This window comes from Vespa crabro, chromosome 6, assembly GCF_910589235.1.
Source record: "Vespa crabro chromosome 6, iyVesCrab1.2, whole genome shotgun sequence".
Lineage (NCBI taxonomy): Eukaryota > Metazoa > Arthropoda > Insecta > Hymenoptera > Vespidae > Vespa > Vespa crabro.
The window spans coordinates 5,291,020-5,307,378 of record NC_060960.1 but is presented as its reverse complement, the minus strand read 5'-3'; the positions used below and the strand labels follow the sequence as shown (position 1 = coordinate 5,307,378).

General features: G+C 32.0%; 2 protein-coding genes across 12 annotated transcripts in view; one reads left to right on the top strand and one right to left on the bottom strand.

The window, feature by feature from the left end:
- The window catches only part of LOC124425089 (histidine--tRNA ligase), a 5,842-nt gene extending 5,094 nt beyond the window's left edge, over nucleotides 1-748 (top strand). For 3 of the 5 annotated variants that reach the window (XM_046964923.1, XM_046964925.1, XM_046964924.1), the window contains exon 7: nucleotides 10-748. In XM_046964923.1, coding sequence (XP_046820879.1) covers nucleotides 10-485 — 476 coding nt within the window. In that variant the 3' untranslated portion in view covers nucleotides 486-748. The remainder of the gene's footprint in view (nucleotides 1-9) is intronic. The other 2 variants (XM_046964926.1, XM_046964927.1) reach the window with 1 other exon arrangement.
- On the bottom strand, nucleotides 483-16,359 carry LOC124425085 (open rectifier potassium channel protein 1). 7 transcript variants are annotated; one of them, XM_046964911.1, is made up of 8 exons: nucleotides 15,227-16,359; nucleotides 10,048-10,763; nucleotides 5,747-5,923; nucleotides 5,198-5,572; nucleotides 4,269-4,531; nucleotides 4,024-4,179; nucleotides 2,799-3,950; nucleotides 483-2,676 (listed from the first exon to the last, which is right to left on the bottom strand). In XM_046964911.1, the coding sequence occupies exons 2-8, from the start codon at nucleotides 10,187-10,189 to the stop codon at nucleotides 1,558-1,560; spliced, it is 3,384 nt and encodes a 1,127-aa protein (XP_046820867.1). In that variant the 5' UTR covers nucleotides 10,190-10,763; nucleotides 15,227-16,359; the 3' UTR covers nucleotides 483-1,557. The 7 variants fall into 7 exon arrangements, with proteins under 7 accessions (XP_046820867.1, XP_046820868.1, XP_046820869.1 ...); XM_046964912.1 differs by having other exon boundaries at nucleotides 10,048-10,760; XM_046964913.1 differs by lacking the exon at nucleotides 15,227-16,359 and adding an exon at nucleotides 11,394-11,646.

Sequence of the window (16,359 nt, the reverse complement as noted above, 5' to 3'; positions counted from 1 at the left end):
TATTTTTAGGTGATGATGTCGGTGTCGGTAGCGTAGCCGGAGGTGGTCGTTATGATAATTTAGTCGGAATGTTTGACAGCAAGAAAAAAACCGTACCATGCGTAGGTGTATCGTTAGGTGTCGAACGTATTTTTAGTGTCTTAGAAGCTAAAATGGCAAATGAAGGTGTAAAGATACGAACAACAGAAGTAGAAGTATTTGTAGCTAGTGCTCAGAAAAATTTACACGAAGAAAGAATGCGCGTTTTGTCGGATCTTTGGGATGCTGGTATTAAGGCTGAACAGGCGTACAAGAAAAATATCAAATTATTAGCACAATTGCAGTATTGTGAAGAATATGGTATTCCTTTAGTGATAATACTTGGCGAGGGAGAGATAGCGAGAGGTGAAGTCACCCTAAGAGAAGTTACTACACGAAAGGAAGTTCCAATACCAAGAAATCAACTTATCGATGAAATTCGGAAACGGCTACAAAACTCAACATAGCGAGCAAATTATGATTATTTATTCTCTTTTTGTTTATAGTTAGATCAACAATAAACATGTACATTGCATTTTAACTGAGTAATGATTTTCTCATTTGAAGTACATAAATACAAATTTGCATTATTTACGGCTATAAGCCATATTATATTTACCTAATGAAGATAGTCATTTTTTATGACACACCTCGCCAAATATAAAATATATTAACAAGAAAACATTGTAATTTATTATATGTATTAAATAAAAAATGTTCATTTTTTAAACTGTTTATATCTTTTACATAGCACGTATGATTAAATTTCTAACAAATTAATAAAGATTAAAATCGTTTTAACAAACTTTGTTAGAATATTATTACTATTATTGTCATTATTGTATTGCAATGAGTAGTTCGAGAAACTTTTTCTAATTTAAACGAATGAAATAAATACTAAGTATTGTAATACATGATGATATATACAATATAATTAAAGTTTTTTTTTTTTTTTTTTTTATTATAGTTACTTTATCACAGTTATTTTCTATATTATAGACCTTAACAGTTAAAAGCGATTTATCATTTTGATAAAGAAACATAGATCTACGAGTAATCATACGAGTAAGAAGTGTAATCTCAATAATCACGCCACGTCTGAAGAGTAAGCTATCGTTAAATATTGCTAAGATCAGCGTGAATTATTTATTACGTCCGTATTATATCATCGATATTGCATTCATTTTTTCGTAAATGCAACACTTTCTAGATTGTCATGAATTAAAATTAAGAATTCTGATCATAAATCAAATTATACGATCGGAGTAGATCAATTTCATATTGTTAAACATAATTGATTTAAATTATAAATATCGTACAATTTATAATTTCGAAAGATACAAAAAATTATAATGAAAAAAATCCGTTAATGATAAATCGAGATGAAAATTCATAAAAAACAGAATCTTCTTAAAAATCTAAAAGTCGGAAAATTTATATAAATATAATCTAATTATTTTGTTAAATGTCCTATCAAAAAAAGAAAGATACAATTTTCATTAGATGGTGTAAAACCGTTGTTTTCTATAAACAAATAAATCATTCTTTTTTCCATGGTTTTCGTGCTTCGACCGATAATTTTCTCTGTCCGTATTGCGATTTATTCTCTTTTTCTCCTTTAATCTCCGTAGGATTGGTGTTCCCATATTGAGAACCACTCGTGGTAGCTTGATACTGCAAAAAGGGATTTACGCTGGGTTTTTCTATTTTAACATCTAACGAAGTTTTATAAAAATCTATGAATATCCTTGGTTTCTCGTTCGAAGATTTGATCGTAGAACTAGTCGTTGATTTCGAGCTGTTCTTTGAACTATCTTTAATATTTGACGATACGTCTTTAGACAATATCAATTTGTCATCGAAAATTTCTTTAGAATTGGCAGGATCTTTATGGAAAATTAATTTTTCTGTAATCTCTTTGGCAACTTCCATATTTTCTATATTTCTTTCATTGTTTTCTGAGTTAGCTTGTTTAGAGGTATCATTATAGTTTATTTCATGTTCAGATGTTCTCTGTAAATTGTTTAATACAATATTGCTGCTTACTTCATCGCTTTGAACGTTTTTAAATTGAAAATTACTAGCAGTGCCACTGTTACCAGATGTTTCTGTCGTTACAAAAGAGGAAACAAAAGGATTGGAGAATGTATTTACGAGGGATTGATTATCGACAGAGGTCGACTCGTTACTGTCCGATCGAAGAACTTCGTTCTTCGTTGGTGATACGATCGTAACGGTCTTCTGAACCGCAGAAACATTCGGCTTACTCGAAGAAACAATAGACGTTACTGGTTTACCATTATCATCTATTACTAATGGGCTTAGACCAGTAGATTTTTCAGATTTATCTGCTTGCACATCGCTTAAACTGAAGGCTCGTACTCGACGATGAACGCTCATTCTACCAATCTGTCGTTGCAACATACCAGCTTTCCAACGTGGTAGAGCTTTAGTGGCTTGAATCTGTTGACTAGATGATTGTTGGATTTGGGGCATAGGTCGTAAAGACAAACGTCGAATGTTTGAGAACGTTGCGATCGGTGAAGAGACACCTGGTGTTCCTTCCATTTGCACCAGTGGCTTTTTGGCAGATTCGTAGACAAAAGTATCCGCGAGAGAAGAAAACTGGGATTTCTGGTCATCACGTATTCGCGAATTCTATAATCATTTGTATTTGTAAACATAGGATATATTCACTTATTTAACTTATCTGAACGAACAAAAATGGTATATGATGATGTAAAGTCAAAAAAAATAATAAGATCAATAGGTATATTTACCAAGTAAGACGCTGTATATTCCGGTGGCGTGTTGGTTGGAGTAGCAACAGGTCTCAAGGAAAATCTTCTGGGTTTAATAGAATTGATCATACTTTCACGTCTTGCGTACGATGGCGTAGACGCCGGTGAGTATTCGCTAGGTCTTAGAGAGTATCTTCTATTGGCTTGCAACGATGACGTGGTCACTGTGCTTTGATTACTTTGACTATGATTTTGATTATCTGCGGATTGCGAGAACAAAGTGAAGAGACTTGGAAGTTTAGGTGGCGTCAATGAAGCAGTACCCATTTTTCTTTGAGGTTTACGTGTGTTCGAGTAATCACTAGGTACAGTGCTGATTTTTGCATGAAGAACAGTGAGAGCTCTAAGAAAATCGGCTAAAGATGTCTCTTCCAAAATATTATTACTCTCTATCAAATTGTTGGCACCTGTGTGAGTATAATATCGACGTCTCGATGTTGTGGTTTCACTGATATCGTCCAAATTGGATGAAAACAAATCAGAATTTGCTGTTATCGACGAATAATTTTCTCCTGCTTCAAGATCGATATCAGGAAGAGTGCCCTTTTGAATGGACTGTTCAGTGTCCGGTGCCTTTTTGTTCGATGATTGCCGCCTCCAAGGAGAGAAGAGATTCTTTGGTACTGACTTGGGTAATGTGATCGCAGGAAATTTATACGATTTACTGTCTTTAATACCAGAGAGACCAGTTCTACGAGTTTTTATCAATTCCTGAATCTTCCTCGAAGCAGCCGGTCCGGACCAAGTCCATTCTCCGTTTTGTTGATGAATATTCGACTCATTTTTGTTCATATTCAATCTCACCTCGCTAGCTGCTCTCGATCGTGGCATCATTCCAGGAATTCTATCAGCACCGATTCTCCAGCTTGACTCATTCCAAGTATTCTGTTTATTAAAGATATCTTTTTCTTTAAATCCTTCGATTCCTGTCTTTTTTGAGTCTTCTTTGTTTTTATATTCCTGATCCCAATCGGAAGTATCGTTATTATCATCAGGTGGTGGAATGTAGCCCAAAACGTTTACCAATTTTGATAATAGTTCCGCTGGTTGTACCATTGCGTGAGCAGCAAATGTAGCCGTTTTATCGATTCGTTGGAGATCAGTTTCCGATACCACTCGTATTAATGGTTCCTGGATGACATACAGTTGATAAATAATAATTTAAAATAACGAATATATATATATATATATATTTCGTACATACCGTCGGTACTACTTCACTGTTAGCACGACGTCGAGGATGCAAAGGTACTGAGGTCTCAAAGCCACCATATATCAACTTTCTGAGATCTGGGAAACTGTTACTTCGTGAAAATTTGGTCGGCGGTATTTCATAATCATATTCATCGACATAAACTCTCTAAAATGTAACGCAAATGATAAATGATAACTTTTCATTTATGATATTAATAATTCTATGTCAAAATTATGGATATAGATAATACATACTTTGACCTTGGAAAACTGAAGCTCATTAAAGACTCTTCGGAAGTAGTTGATCTCCTTGTTAAACTCGTTCCATATCTTGCTTTGCGTATGTTTTAAATTCATCGCCAATTTGTGCTCGATCCTGATGATCTTCTTACTGCGCATACCTTGGGCGATGAAGGTCATAATCATGACGATGTAGCCTAATCCGAAGGAGACCCAGCAAATAAGAAAGGTTTTGTACATTACAAAAAAGAATCCACTACCCTTTGTGTTGTCTTGTCCTGTGAACACGATGTTATTTGTTCGATAATATGTCAACAATTAAATATTTTTTGTATTTTCATTATACAGATATCTAATGATTCTTTATTGACTATATTTACAATTATTTAGGCTTTACTTACCAAGACAAAAATTGTCTTTGTCTCTAATGTGTGCATGTACAAACAGAAAGATATGATTTTAATGTTAGAAGAAATGTAGTCCGGTCTTTAAAGTATGAACAGCATTATCAGTATATAAAAATTTATTATGAAATGTATAAGTCACGAATTGAATATCAGATATAAAATCTTCTAGAATTGAAAGCATCAAGTAACATCAATTGACCCGTACGGGTCTTCTGCTTTATTTGCCGCTTTGTTCCTTTTTCATTGCGTTCTGTGTACGATTATGCGCGCAGATTGTCAAGGAGACATAATCAGTTTAACGATATTCTAGATTGATTGAACCGATGATGCTGTTAATTGATACTTTAATTGATTTTAGACTGGTGGGGTGATAGGAAATTAACTCAAGGAAGATAAAACACGAAGAGATCTTTTCTCTCCCTCATTCTCTTTTTTGGTTTTCTTTTTGCTCAATGTTAGCCATTATTTTAATCGATATATTAGTCACACATTTTAATGGACGAATGTTTATTTATTTAAAAATTATTTTTTTCTGACCTGCCACATAATCTCCAAAGCCAATTGTTGTCAACGTTACGAAAGCATAATAAACAGCTTCATCGTAAGTCCAACCCTCGTAGTGAGAGAAAAGGAAAGCTGGGAAAAAGATGAACATGACGAAACCAGGAATGAGATACATGAAGATTTGTGCTGCGAGACCAGCTTTTCTTGTTTCAAGAGGCGTCAATTTCTTCGCATAATCATTTTGGTGTTTCTTGTAGGATTTGTACTTGCGATGAGCCCTTACGAAAACGTGACCAAAGAATTCTCCTAACTGAGACAATAAAATTCCGTTCATTGGTATGCCAAGCAATCCGTAAAAAATCATCAATATGCGACTCAGCGTATTGGTTGGTGCTAAATTTCCGTAACCTGCACATTTTTAGGACGTTCGATGATATTAGATCAAAGTTCATTGATTATTTTATTCGTTCTTTTTCATTGAAATTTAATAGAGTAAAAATTGCAATTATTTCTCTTTTTTCTAATTATTTCAATTTCGTTCAAAATCATAAACGCTTTATTTTCAAAATCGCTACGACTCACCTATCGTACTGACGACAGTATAAGCGAAGAAGAAACTGTTGTAGAAGTCCCATTTTATTGGATCACTTTCGCCGTCCGTATAATTATAAACTGATTTTCCGCAATACTGCGTCAATCGTTCAAAAATCTCGTTTTGATTGTGCGTACGACTGGGAAAGTAATGTTTGAGAAGCAAAGCTGAAAAATTTAGAAAGAATTATAAAATGCTTTAACCAGAGATTAAGTCATATAGGATTATCATTAAGTTTTATTAGCACTGTGTTCAAATTTTGGTTCGATGAGTTATAAGATAAAATAAATTTTCAATATCTAACAATGTTTCTTCTTTGAGCGACGGTATTTACGATAATGTAAAAAAAATCAAAATCTTCTTGATCCTTTGATTAAGTCCTCTTCACGCTAGATAATATTTTTTCCTTTCCTCGTTTATCTATTAAGAAAAAGAAATGAGTTACAGGAAATATATTTATTTTGTATACAATGAAAGTTGAAAAGATTCACGATAAAGTGATACACGATGAATATATTCGAATCATTTATTTCGAAGGAGTTAGCTACTCTTGAATATAAATTATAGATCGCAATTTATTCATTAATGCTTTTGTACGACGTAATTTTGATGACACATTGTCGAGCATTCACACATATATGGACTGACTAATAGATAGGTGGTAAAGAACACTGCAGTTTCGTCTCGACAATCGTTAAAGAGTTCTTATGAAAGAAAGAAACGAGTTAGTTATGTCTCTATATATACATAGTATAAACGATCTGTACGAGTATCCGCGAATAACTCCCGGAGTTAGCTTTCATTATCTGCATTTCTCTCGATTAATTTGCGCAGGGTAGCTCGGCTAACACTTTAAACGGGACTATCTTTAAGATAATTGTCAGCCATTATCTTATCAGCCGATATTTGCTGGTTACATCGGCCGTTTGCCTCAATTAAATCGAACTTTTTATTCGTGAAACATAGGACGTACAACCTTGCATATTAGATTCGGAAAAATTATCTTAGAAATTACATCAATATCAACTGTTAATAAATCAAAGATATGTATTTAAATGATCGTTATTCGTAATTTTTCGTATTGTCTTTAACATTACATCGTTCGCAAAGAAAAAAAAATGATCTTCCTTAAACGGTGGATTCACGAAATGATTAAAAAAAATTAAGATTTAGTTCGAATTATCTGAGCACAATTGAACTTATGCTAGTCATGTTCCTAATAATCAACTGATATTCTTACTTTTTTGATCGTGAGAAGAGATAAAAAATATTATAGTTACTTACATAGTATACATTTACAAAATATTTTATAATTTTAGCATGTAATATTTCGTTGGAGAAAGTAAAATAAAATTAAAACTTATTAAATAAGTCGTACGATACTTATTATGATGATATTAATTATAGTAAAAATTCATACGCAAAAAAGAGCGATATCAATAAATATAAACGAATCAATCTGTATTGAAATAATAAATTGACTAAAATTAATTCAGTCTTTATTTCTTAAAAATCTTTATGATAAATTCTTTTATTTGCAAAATTTAATCCTTTATAAACCAATTTCTTATTGGCCCTATAAAACAAGTAATAAACTTATATTTACCAGAGCTTAATTTTGAAATATGAATTAATAATTAATTTTCTAACGAAAAAAATAATATAAAATTTAAATGACGGAGATCATGGTAAGTGTAACATGAAATTTTGATTGAATTATAGAGGATTAAAGAATAATGTCAAAATTGAAAAATAACAAATAACTATGAAAACTTTTTTCGTTTGAATTCATTCAACATTTGCTTACTCGTATCGGCTTACTACGAAATATAGCTTACCCCATAATTCCACAAGTTAACTTGTGATTTACCCTATGTTTATTGTCGACGGGTTCATCATCAAGCACGCGAAGTAGGAGCAGTCCAGTATTTTAATACTGGATCGCTTAACCCTCCCGGCATGACACTGACACTGGAAGTTTATGTAGTGTTACGTGCCGCCATTGTGACTTGTTCGCTTGAATGCAACTCGTTTTTTTCTTTTAACAATACTTTCGGGGCACGGCTATGAATACGAAAATGGTAGTGATATCACGGGTCAACTTAGAGCCCACAAAATGTTGCTTACTTATGTATCGGCCATTACGTAATCTGTAATCTGTTTTCTTTATGCTACTTTAATTAAAATTCTTATGATGTAATACCTTAAAGTATCAGTTCAGTTATTATCCAACTTCTGTTCTAGAAAAATAACAAACATTTAAGAGAAGAAGAATTTTTAACTTTCTCTTTCGCCTTTGGAGTCACATTAAAAAATAAACGATCATATAAATGATCTATATTTTATTAGATCTTAAGACGCGTGATTAAAAAAAAAAAGAAAAAGTTAAAGTAAAATTTGTAAAAAAACATATCGTAATATTTAAGAATACTATTAAAAAGATATAATTCAATATTAAATATTGAATTCTATCAATTTTAAGAGGAATTTTTAGCATCCTCTTATGCAAAATTCTCGTAGGCGAAGTCGAGAGATATACATGATTCGGTCCAACGACCGTGTCATTACTTAATTAACGAATACGTCCGAATCCGGTACAAACTGGAGCATAATGATATGTAACATAGTTTACCATGTTGGTCATTTTTGCGTACGATTTATACTTTCTATAAAATGCTTGTGAACTTATCAGTGTATTACAGTGATACGATAATGATATCTTACAATAATAATGATTTGATTGTGAATAATCTTATATGTTTTTTTAAACGATGAATCTTCGATAGTTATCAAGTCTATGTAGGCTCGTTTGACACTCTCTTCAATAAATTCAACAATTGGCCGAGACTATCAACAGTATTATGTGGGAGCGTTTTAGTACATAATCTAACGGAAGTAATTTGTCGCTAACGAAAAGTGTTCTCTCTATTGCTCAATTGGGAATAGAAATATTCGAGCGAATTTTTAAATGAATTCATTTGCAACCAAGAATGCATATACATCGTTATGTATTGCCGTTCAATTGTTGTCGCATCTCTTCGTAAAGTAGGTATATTGACAACACATCGACAAATACATATACAATTGTACATAATCGATAACTCTCACAAATTTACGTTTAAAGGTATTATCGTAATACCTGGAAGCTATTTGGTATCGCTTATCTCTTATCGAAGAAGCTATTGGAAAAGTAATCCCGTAAACGTAACTCGTTTTTCTTAACTTTACTTCTACGTTAATAACCGCGCATTTGTGTATGTACATTAATATTTTAACGCTGAACGTGGAAATTTTTGATGCGTCGATAATTTCACGTTGACTCTTTTACGATATGTTAGATTCGACATTTGCTGTTTTTTTTCTTTTTCCAAAAAGATGAATGTGTCTTTTTTGCAAATTCAAATGAGCTCGTTTAAAATGATTTCAAATGAGAACTATGTCCTCTAATACTGAAATTTGGAATTCGTTCGCAAGGATACATTATAAATTTCCCTTTCTCTCTCTCTCTCTCTCTCTCTCTCTCTCCTTTTCTTATTCTTCATTATACGTGAATCTTTTACGATGACAAAGCCGAACGACGAAGGAAATTATGTATATTGGTATGACTTAAAAATAAAGCACGTTTATATGTACGTACGAACAAACGAATGAAGGAACGTTATTGCCCTCTTACAGAGAGCAAATTTAACGAGTGAACGTGGACTATACACGTAGTCTCCACAAAATTATTGTCCTTGCGAAAGAAACCAAGAATATATATGTATATATGTATATATGTATATATGCATGTATGTATGTATGCTGAACATGGTCGAAGCGACGACCAAATAACGTCGTGTACGTGTTCAAAATTAATTTCGTGTAATATCTTTAAAAATGACCGTAAATAAATAAACGGCACGAGAATCATGAATAATTTCCCTTCATTTCTTTCCTTTTATTGTTTCTTATTTATGACTTTCTTTTTATGTTATGCGATTAGTTTACTTAAATGGCTGTCCAATATTCTTCACAAGATAAATTTACAAATTTACAAGCAAAACAGAGCCAGTGGTTATAAAAATGTGATCTAAGTCATATTATTTTTGTTTTGAAATATTTTGACTTATGAGTTTGCATCTAGAGATCATGCTACCGAGCGTAATTTGCTAGATTTTTGACACGGACGGCCACCTTCATAATTACTGGCACAAATGTCAATGGTATAATAATACAGAATCATTCATGATAATAAACGTGAAATTTATAAATTTTAAGGATCATTTTTTCTTATTCTTTCTTTTTCTCTTACCGTTGATCTCGATTCGTTCTTCCTTGGCACGTTCGATGTGTTCGATCTCCAGCCGGCTTTCAATATGATAGAAGATAGAAGCGCCCAAAAAGAGATAAGCTAGGAACAACATGAGAAGTACGATCCATTGCTTCTTCGACATTCTCTGAGAAAGAGAACGAGAAACGGCTGATGGAAATTGGCCAACTCGTAGAGGACTTAGTTGTTGTCGTCACGAGAAACTACGGGTAGTCTACTTCAAACTTGTTTTCTAGGACAATGACGATGATCTAGGGTCAGCGTAGCCATTTTCTCCCTCTCTATTTCTCTCTCTTTCTCTTTCTCTTTCTCTCTCTCTTTCTCTCTTTCTCTCTCTTTCTCGTATACACGCGTGTATTATATTCAACTTTGTCTTTGCTTTGTCCCTGGTATGTCCGATGAACCTCTTGACTCTGCGTCCGCAGAGCTAACTGAAGATCTCTCACGTGCTTCGCTTCCTCTTTCACGAACCTTACAAGACGGGCCGATTATCGACGTTGATCGCGAAGCGACGGTGACAATCGACGAAGCACGATCGCCAACGATGGATGTTATCGTTCTAATCCTACCTTTTTCTTTTTCTTCTTTAAACGTTTTATTTATGGTTATTTACATCTTCTTGCCTTTTCGTGAAGATGCCATTTTCCTTTCTCCTCCCGATGCCATCCAAAGTCCAACCCTCTGGCTCGGGAATTCTGCTGACAATAAAATAGAATATTTTTAATCGTTTATATTGTTGCTCGACGATCAAACAAAGACAAATCATTTCTGAATTCATTTCTAATTTGGGGATTAAAATTTTATTCATTTTGCGATCCGATGTAAGTTTTATATCGGAGCTTTGACAAGTGCTCTCATAATCCGCGTCATCTCCAAATGTCTGTTGCGTTTGTTCAGCAATAAAAACCGTTGCAGCTACGAATTCGTTATGTATCAGATAGATAGATAGATATATAGATAGATAGAGAGAAATAGAGAGAGAGAGAGAGAGAGAGAGAGAGAGAGAAAGAGATGATGAAAAGAGAGAAGACCTCGTTAAAAGGAGAGGGAAAGCTTACTGTACGTATGTACATACTTACTCTTATATACGTGCATGAATAATAATATCCTTCATTGGTCATCGAGAAAAATCAGTGTTTTTAATTTAAGAGCAATTTAATATTAAATTTAATATGTATATACGATAGAATTTAAAAAAAAATTGATATTTCAATAAAAAAAAAACAGAAAATTGGTAATATGGGTAGAATTTTCTAAAGAAAAAAGTACTTGTTTACTTATTCATATTTAATGAAAGAAATCGTATAAGGGAAAAAGTATTTACTCACTATTTTTTTAGCTACGAGGAGATCAGTGCATCATTAGAGACAATACGTGCGAGTACTGGTTGACAATACACTGCGCTCGTTAATGGAGAACAGAGAGTTTCATTCGGTGCACAAAAGGGCGTCGTTTTGAAAGGAGCCAATTACGCTGGCAGACTTTTCAATCCCGGAAAATCTCGCTGTTCTCTTTTTCAAGGATTTGGCGATAATGGACAAACTAAAATGAACAAATTTTGTTTGTTTCGGCTTAAAATGCGTTTACCTCGAAACGTGACCGATCTCTGCCGTTGGTACGATGCTTCATAAGAGTAAAAAAGGTTCCCTTAGACGATGAGCTCTCTCTCTCTCTCTCTCTCTCTCTCTCTCTCTCTATCTATCTATCTCTTTTTTCTATTTTTTTTCTTAGTTGTCATTTATGTAAACGAACGAATAGTCGAGCACTGTAAAATGCGAAAAATTGATCGATCTCTTCGTACGACTGGATGATTTGCAGCGCAAACAAGAGCCGTCCTCGATCGTAGACACGTTCTCATAATATTTCACTGTATCATCTATCATCATAGTTCGTTCAATAAATTATAAATATATCGAAAGACAGTAAAATGCTGACGAAATTTGAATTAATTTTGAGTTATCATTTGAAAGAACAATAAAAGAACAAAAAATCAATAGGTATCTTTTTAAATCATCTAGTTTTTATATGTACGGTATCTTAATTCTTAAAAATTATCAATTTTTTTAAATAATCTTTGTAATCTTAGATTTATATATTTTATAAAAAAAAATATATATATATATATTTTTAACTCATTAGAGATAGTATATGGTATGAAAAAAATAGAAAAAAAAAAAAAAAATAAAAAAATTGTTCTTAGAACGAACAAGGACAAGTGGCTATTGATCGTTACATTGGAAATGTCGTCCTTGCAAAAATAAGACAACGATGCTTTTATATTACGTTGTACATATGTACATATGTACATGCATCATATGTTTGAGATCTCCACGAACAGTTACATTCGCAATGAGGATTTATGAGGCGAACTATGTAGGTATCCTTGTTTGTTCCATCTTATGTATCGATCTCTGTTTGCCAAAGGTAGCAATGTGGGCATTGCTAGTTTGTACCGATACGACGTAATTCACGTTTCAATACTATATATACATAATGATATATGGTGCACAGAAAAAGACATTTCGATCACTTTTGCGTATGAAAAAAGAAAACGTGAGTCTTACGTTTAAAAAGAAGAAACAAAATTAAATTGCATTTTAGATCACGCGGAAGATCGTAAATTAAAAAATAAACACGACGACTGTCTTTTTCTCACAATGTTTCTTCTTCGAAAGTGTATTGTCAATGAAATGCCTTTTTTTTCTTTTGATATTGAAAATTGATATCATAAAGTGAAATTTTTATATATATATATATAAAAAAAAAAGAAAAAATAGGTAAGACAAAGAAGAAGTTTATTTTGAACATCTTAAAATGAAACAACCTTAATTTCTCTCTAGTATTTTCTTGTATGAAAACAAAATGGAAGATTGGACTTCAACGATATGCGATACATTGCTCTGAAATTTGAAGAAGCTCGGTTAACTTGTTAATCACTACAGACAATAATTACATTGGCGTACATTTGCATTTGACGTTGACATATCACCCTAATATATGTAAATCACGTGCAGAGATAAATCTTTATGATTAACTATAGTCACATGTTAAAATATATAATAGTAAATGTGTATAGGCTTTTTAATCATTGCGTATAAATATGTACCAATTTAATAGTGAAGGCTAAAATAATTGAAATAAGTGAAGTAGTTCATTGAATTCTCCAAGACTATAAGAAGGATATAAACTAAAAATAAAACAATCGATGATGAATGAAATATGCAAATAAAGGTATGGTATGTGTCAATTTGTACAGAAATTTAATTGTCGGTTGTATTTATAGAAACGTGATATTAGTAATTGTAAACATGTCTCCGATTGTTGTTCAGCATCTTCGATGCTGTTTTCTTTTTTTTTTTTAAACAATTATAAATGAAATACATTTTATCTACTTATTAGAAAGTACATAGTCTACTTTGTAAATGATATGCGTAATCGGTTTATTTTGTTTTTCTTTTTTTTTTTTTTATTTCATGTGACATTGATAATATAACATATTAGTTTTAGCGATATATTTTATTGCAGTATAAAGTAACAAAGCTAAGATTAATCAATCGCTATCCAAATACCTAATAAAAATTTTTATTTAGACTTTTGATTCTTCTTACAATTTTTTTTTTCTTTATAATTTATATTTCCAAATAAAGAATAAATTAAGAATATAACTTTGATATAATTATACGTAAAAAGAAGGAAAAAAGAGATCATAAAAATGAAAAGATTGAAATACTCACTCAACCCTGTCTTTCTTTCTCTCAATTTATTTGGTAATGATACATAAGACATTGAACTGATTATAGCTTATCTTCTCACTATCAATCAGTTTCATCAAATAGATATTAACATCATTGATACACTTACACATACTTTTCAAGAGTAAATTTAATTTATTATTTGTAATAACGATTAATCTTTAGCATGTTATTCAAAATGCTTTCATTTAAATAAGATCCATTATCTAAGATGTTTGAGATTGATTTTAATCGGCTATTATCATAGAAATGTATTTGAAAAGATATAATCAGTAACAATTTTAAAACATTTTCAAAAGCCATTTTAAAAGCAAACTTACCGTCACGAAATATTCATTTTTTTTGTATGTCTCGGCATAAGAAGAAATACAAACAAGTCGTAAAAAGAGATCACAATCTATAAAAACAAAAAAAGTGTAATATAATATATCAAAGGCATTCCTTTATCGGATTGCAAAGATGGTGATGTTAATCATAAAGCAAAGAGTTGCTCGCGAGAATCGTAAGGAGAGGACCTATAGTATTACTTCCATTGAGTGCATAGTTTTTAAAAGAAGTCGGTTGATCTCTCGGTTGATCGAAGATGTAGGCCCCTATTAAAGTATCCTGGATTTATTGAATTATCTCCGCATACATAACACTCCATCGAGATCAGCTAATGATAATGCGCGTAAATTGAAAAAGGTCTTTTCTTATCGCAAGAATAAAGAGAGAGAAAGAGAGGGAGAATGATAGGAAGAGGGAGAAACATTTTACAGATATTTCATAATACGCTGTAGTCGCTATGCGATTTACACGTTTTTACGTCACGTTACACTTACTTACACGCGTAAGTAAATAATATTCCTTTTTTATTTTTTTAATTGTTCAGTGAAAAGCAAGGAAAGTCTAAAGTGATGATATGAGAAATAACTCAAAGGGAACGTTAACAAAAAATGTGAAAAAAAGGGTACATGAATTTCAATGATTCTCGAGATATTCGCGACAAGATGTATGGTCATGTGAGCATTCCCTAAATGTTTGACGAAAAACACAATACTTGGATAAGAAAGGTTTAAATCATTGTATCATTATGATAAAATAATTTATATATAGATATAGAGAAACTGAAAGTGCAATGGTCAAACATTAAATTTTTTCTCTTTTTAACGTAGTTTTAACGAACGGATTTGAAATCAATCGAGCAAACAGACAATTTTTGATTGACTTGGTTATCAATGGTTGTTACGTCAGATTGAAGAATTTATAATAATTTGATTTAAACAGACGCACACGTATACATAGACACATGTACACATAGACACCTATCGCACTAGACGCACACATAGATACCTGTTTCCTTTGGGATGAGGATTATAATTTCTTTCTCTCTCGTAAAATTAATAAATTTTTTTGCAGAAAATCCATACCTTTTAAACACAATAGATAAGACCTCTCATAGTTGACGAAGATTGACCGGTCGTTCAATAGGCACGTACTATGCACGTACGTTCAATACGAGAAATAATTAAAACGCGAATTAATTAATTGTCCATTTTGGTGATGAGACGCGCTACAGATTGAATTCGTAACGTTGATAGCCGACCAACGTATTCGAGTACTTGGCCGAATGAAGACTATTCGTTGATCGAGTCATGAACCATTGGAAAAGCTCTGGAACGGTGGGAGGATGAGAAATCGTAATATTGACCATTGTGTCTATTAAAATCTTTCTTTTTTTCTTTCTTTTTTTTTTTTTTTTTTTAATAGTTTTCAACTAAATAAAACACATCTTTCGAGCACATATAATTTTTCGTTTAACTATTCGACGTTCGAATTCGCGAACCTATAACGTTTTGTAATTATGATGAAAATATTAATTATCACAAAAAAAAGTTGTAGAGGCAAATAATATAAAGAACAAATCGTATAACGTGATTACTTTATCCTAAACATTCTTAAATTCGTATTTTAAAAAACGATTTACAAAGGATGCATTACCAGCAAGCGATTTCTAATTGGTCACATATACGTTCATCTTGTATATGTGAATAAATTAGAATTAAAAATAATGTAATATCGTCGGTTGACTAATTATTATATATCGTTGATCTTGCTTAATTCTTATTATACTAGTATCATAGAAATGTCATTAGACATTAAAATATTTGAAATTTATCAACTTATAGATTTTTCCGTTTAACTTTTTTGATTCTGCGGATCTATTAAAAATAATTTTGTTGAAAATGGAAAAAAATAATAAAAAAGATATGTAATGTGATAAATCGAAATGACGTAATCAGTATTCGCTAATCTGTGAGGAGTCCGATTAGTGTGTAAGTGTTATTCTACATGCTTAAGAACTTCGAGCCACACATTCTTGTGATACGTTAAACGCGTTATTTAGTTAGTAAATTGGTGATAATAATTGTAGTTCTCTTTTCGTCGTGCAGCTGATACTCACATTTATGTTTGTATCTCGCCAGTAACAATTTCACACTTCAGAACAAAATCTTACGTTTCCGAGGCATTTATCCATTGTATTACGCCATTCAAATTTTCG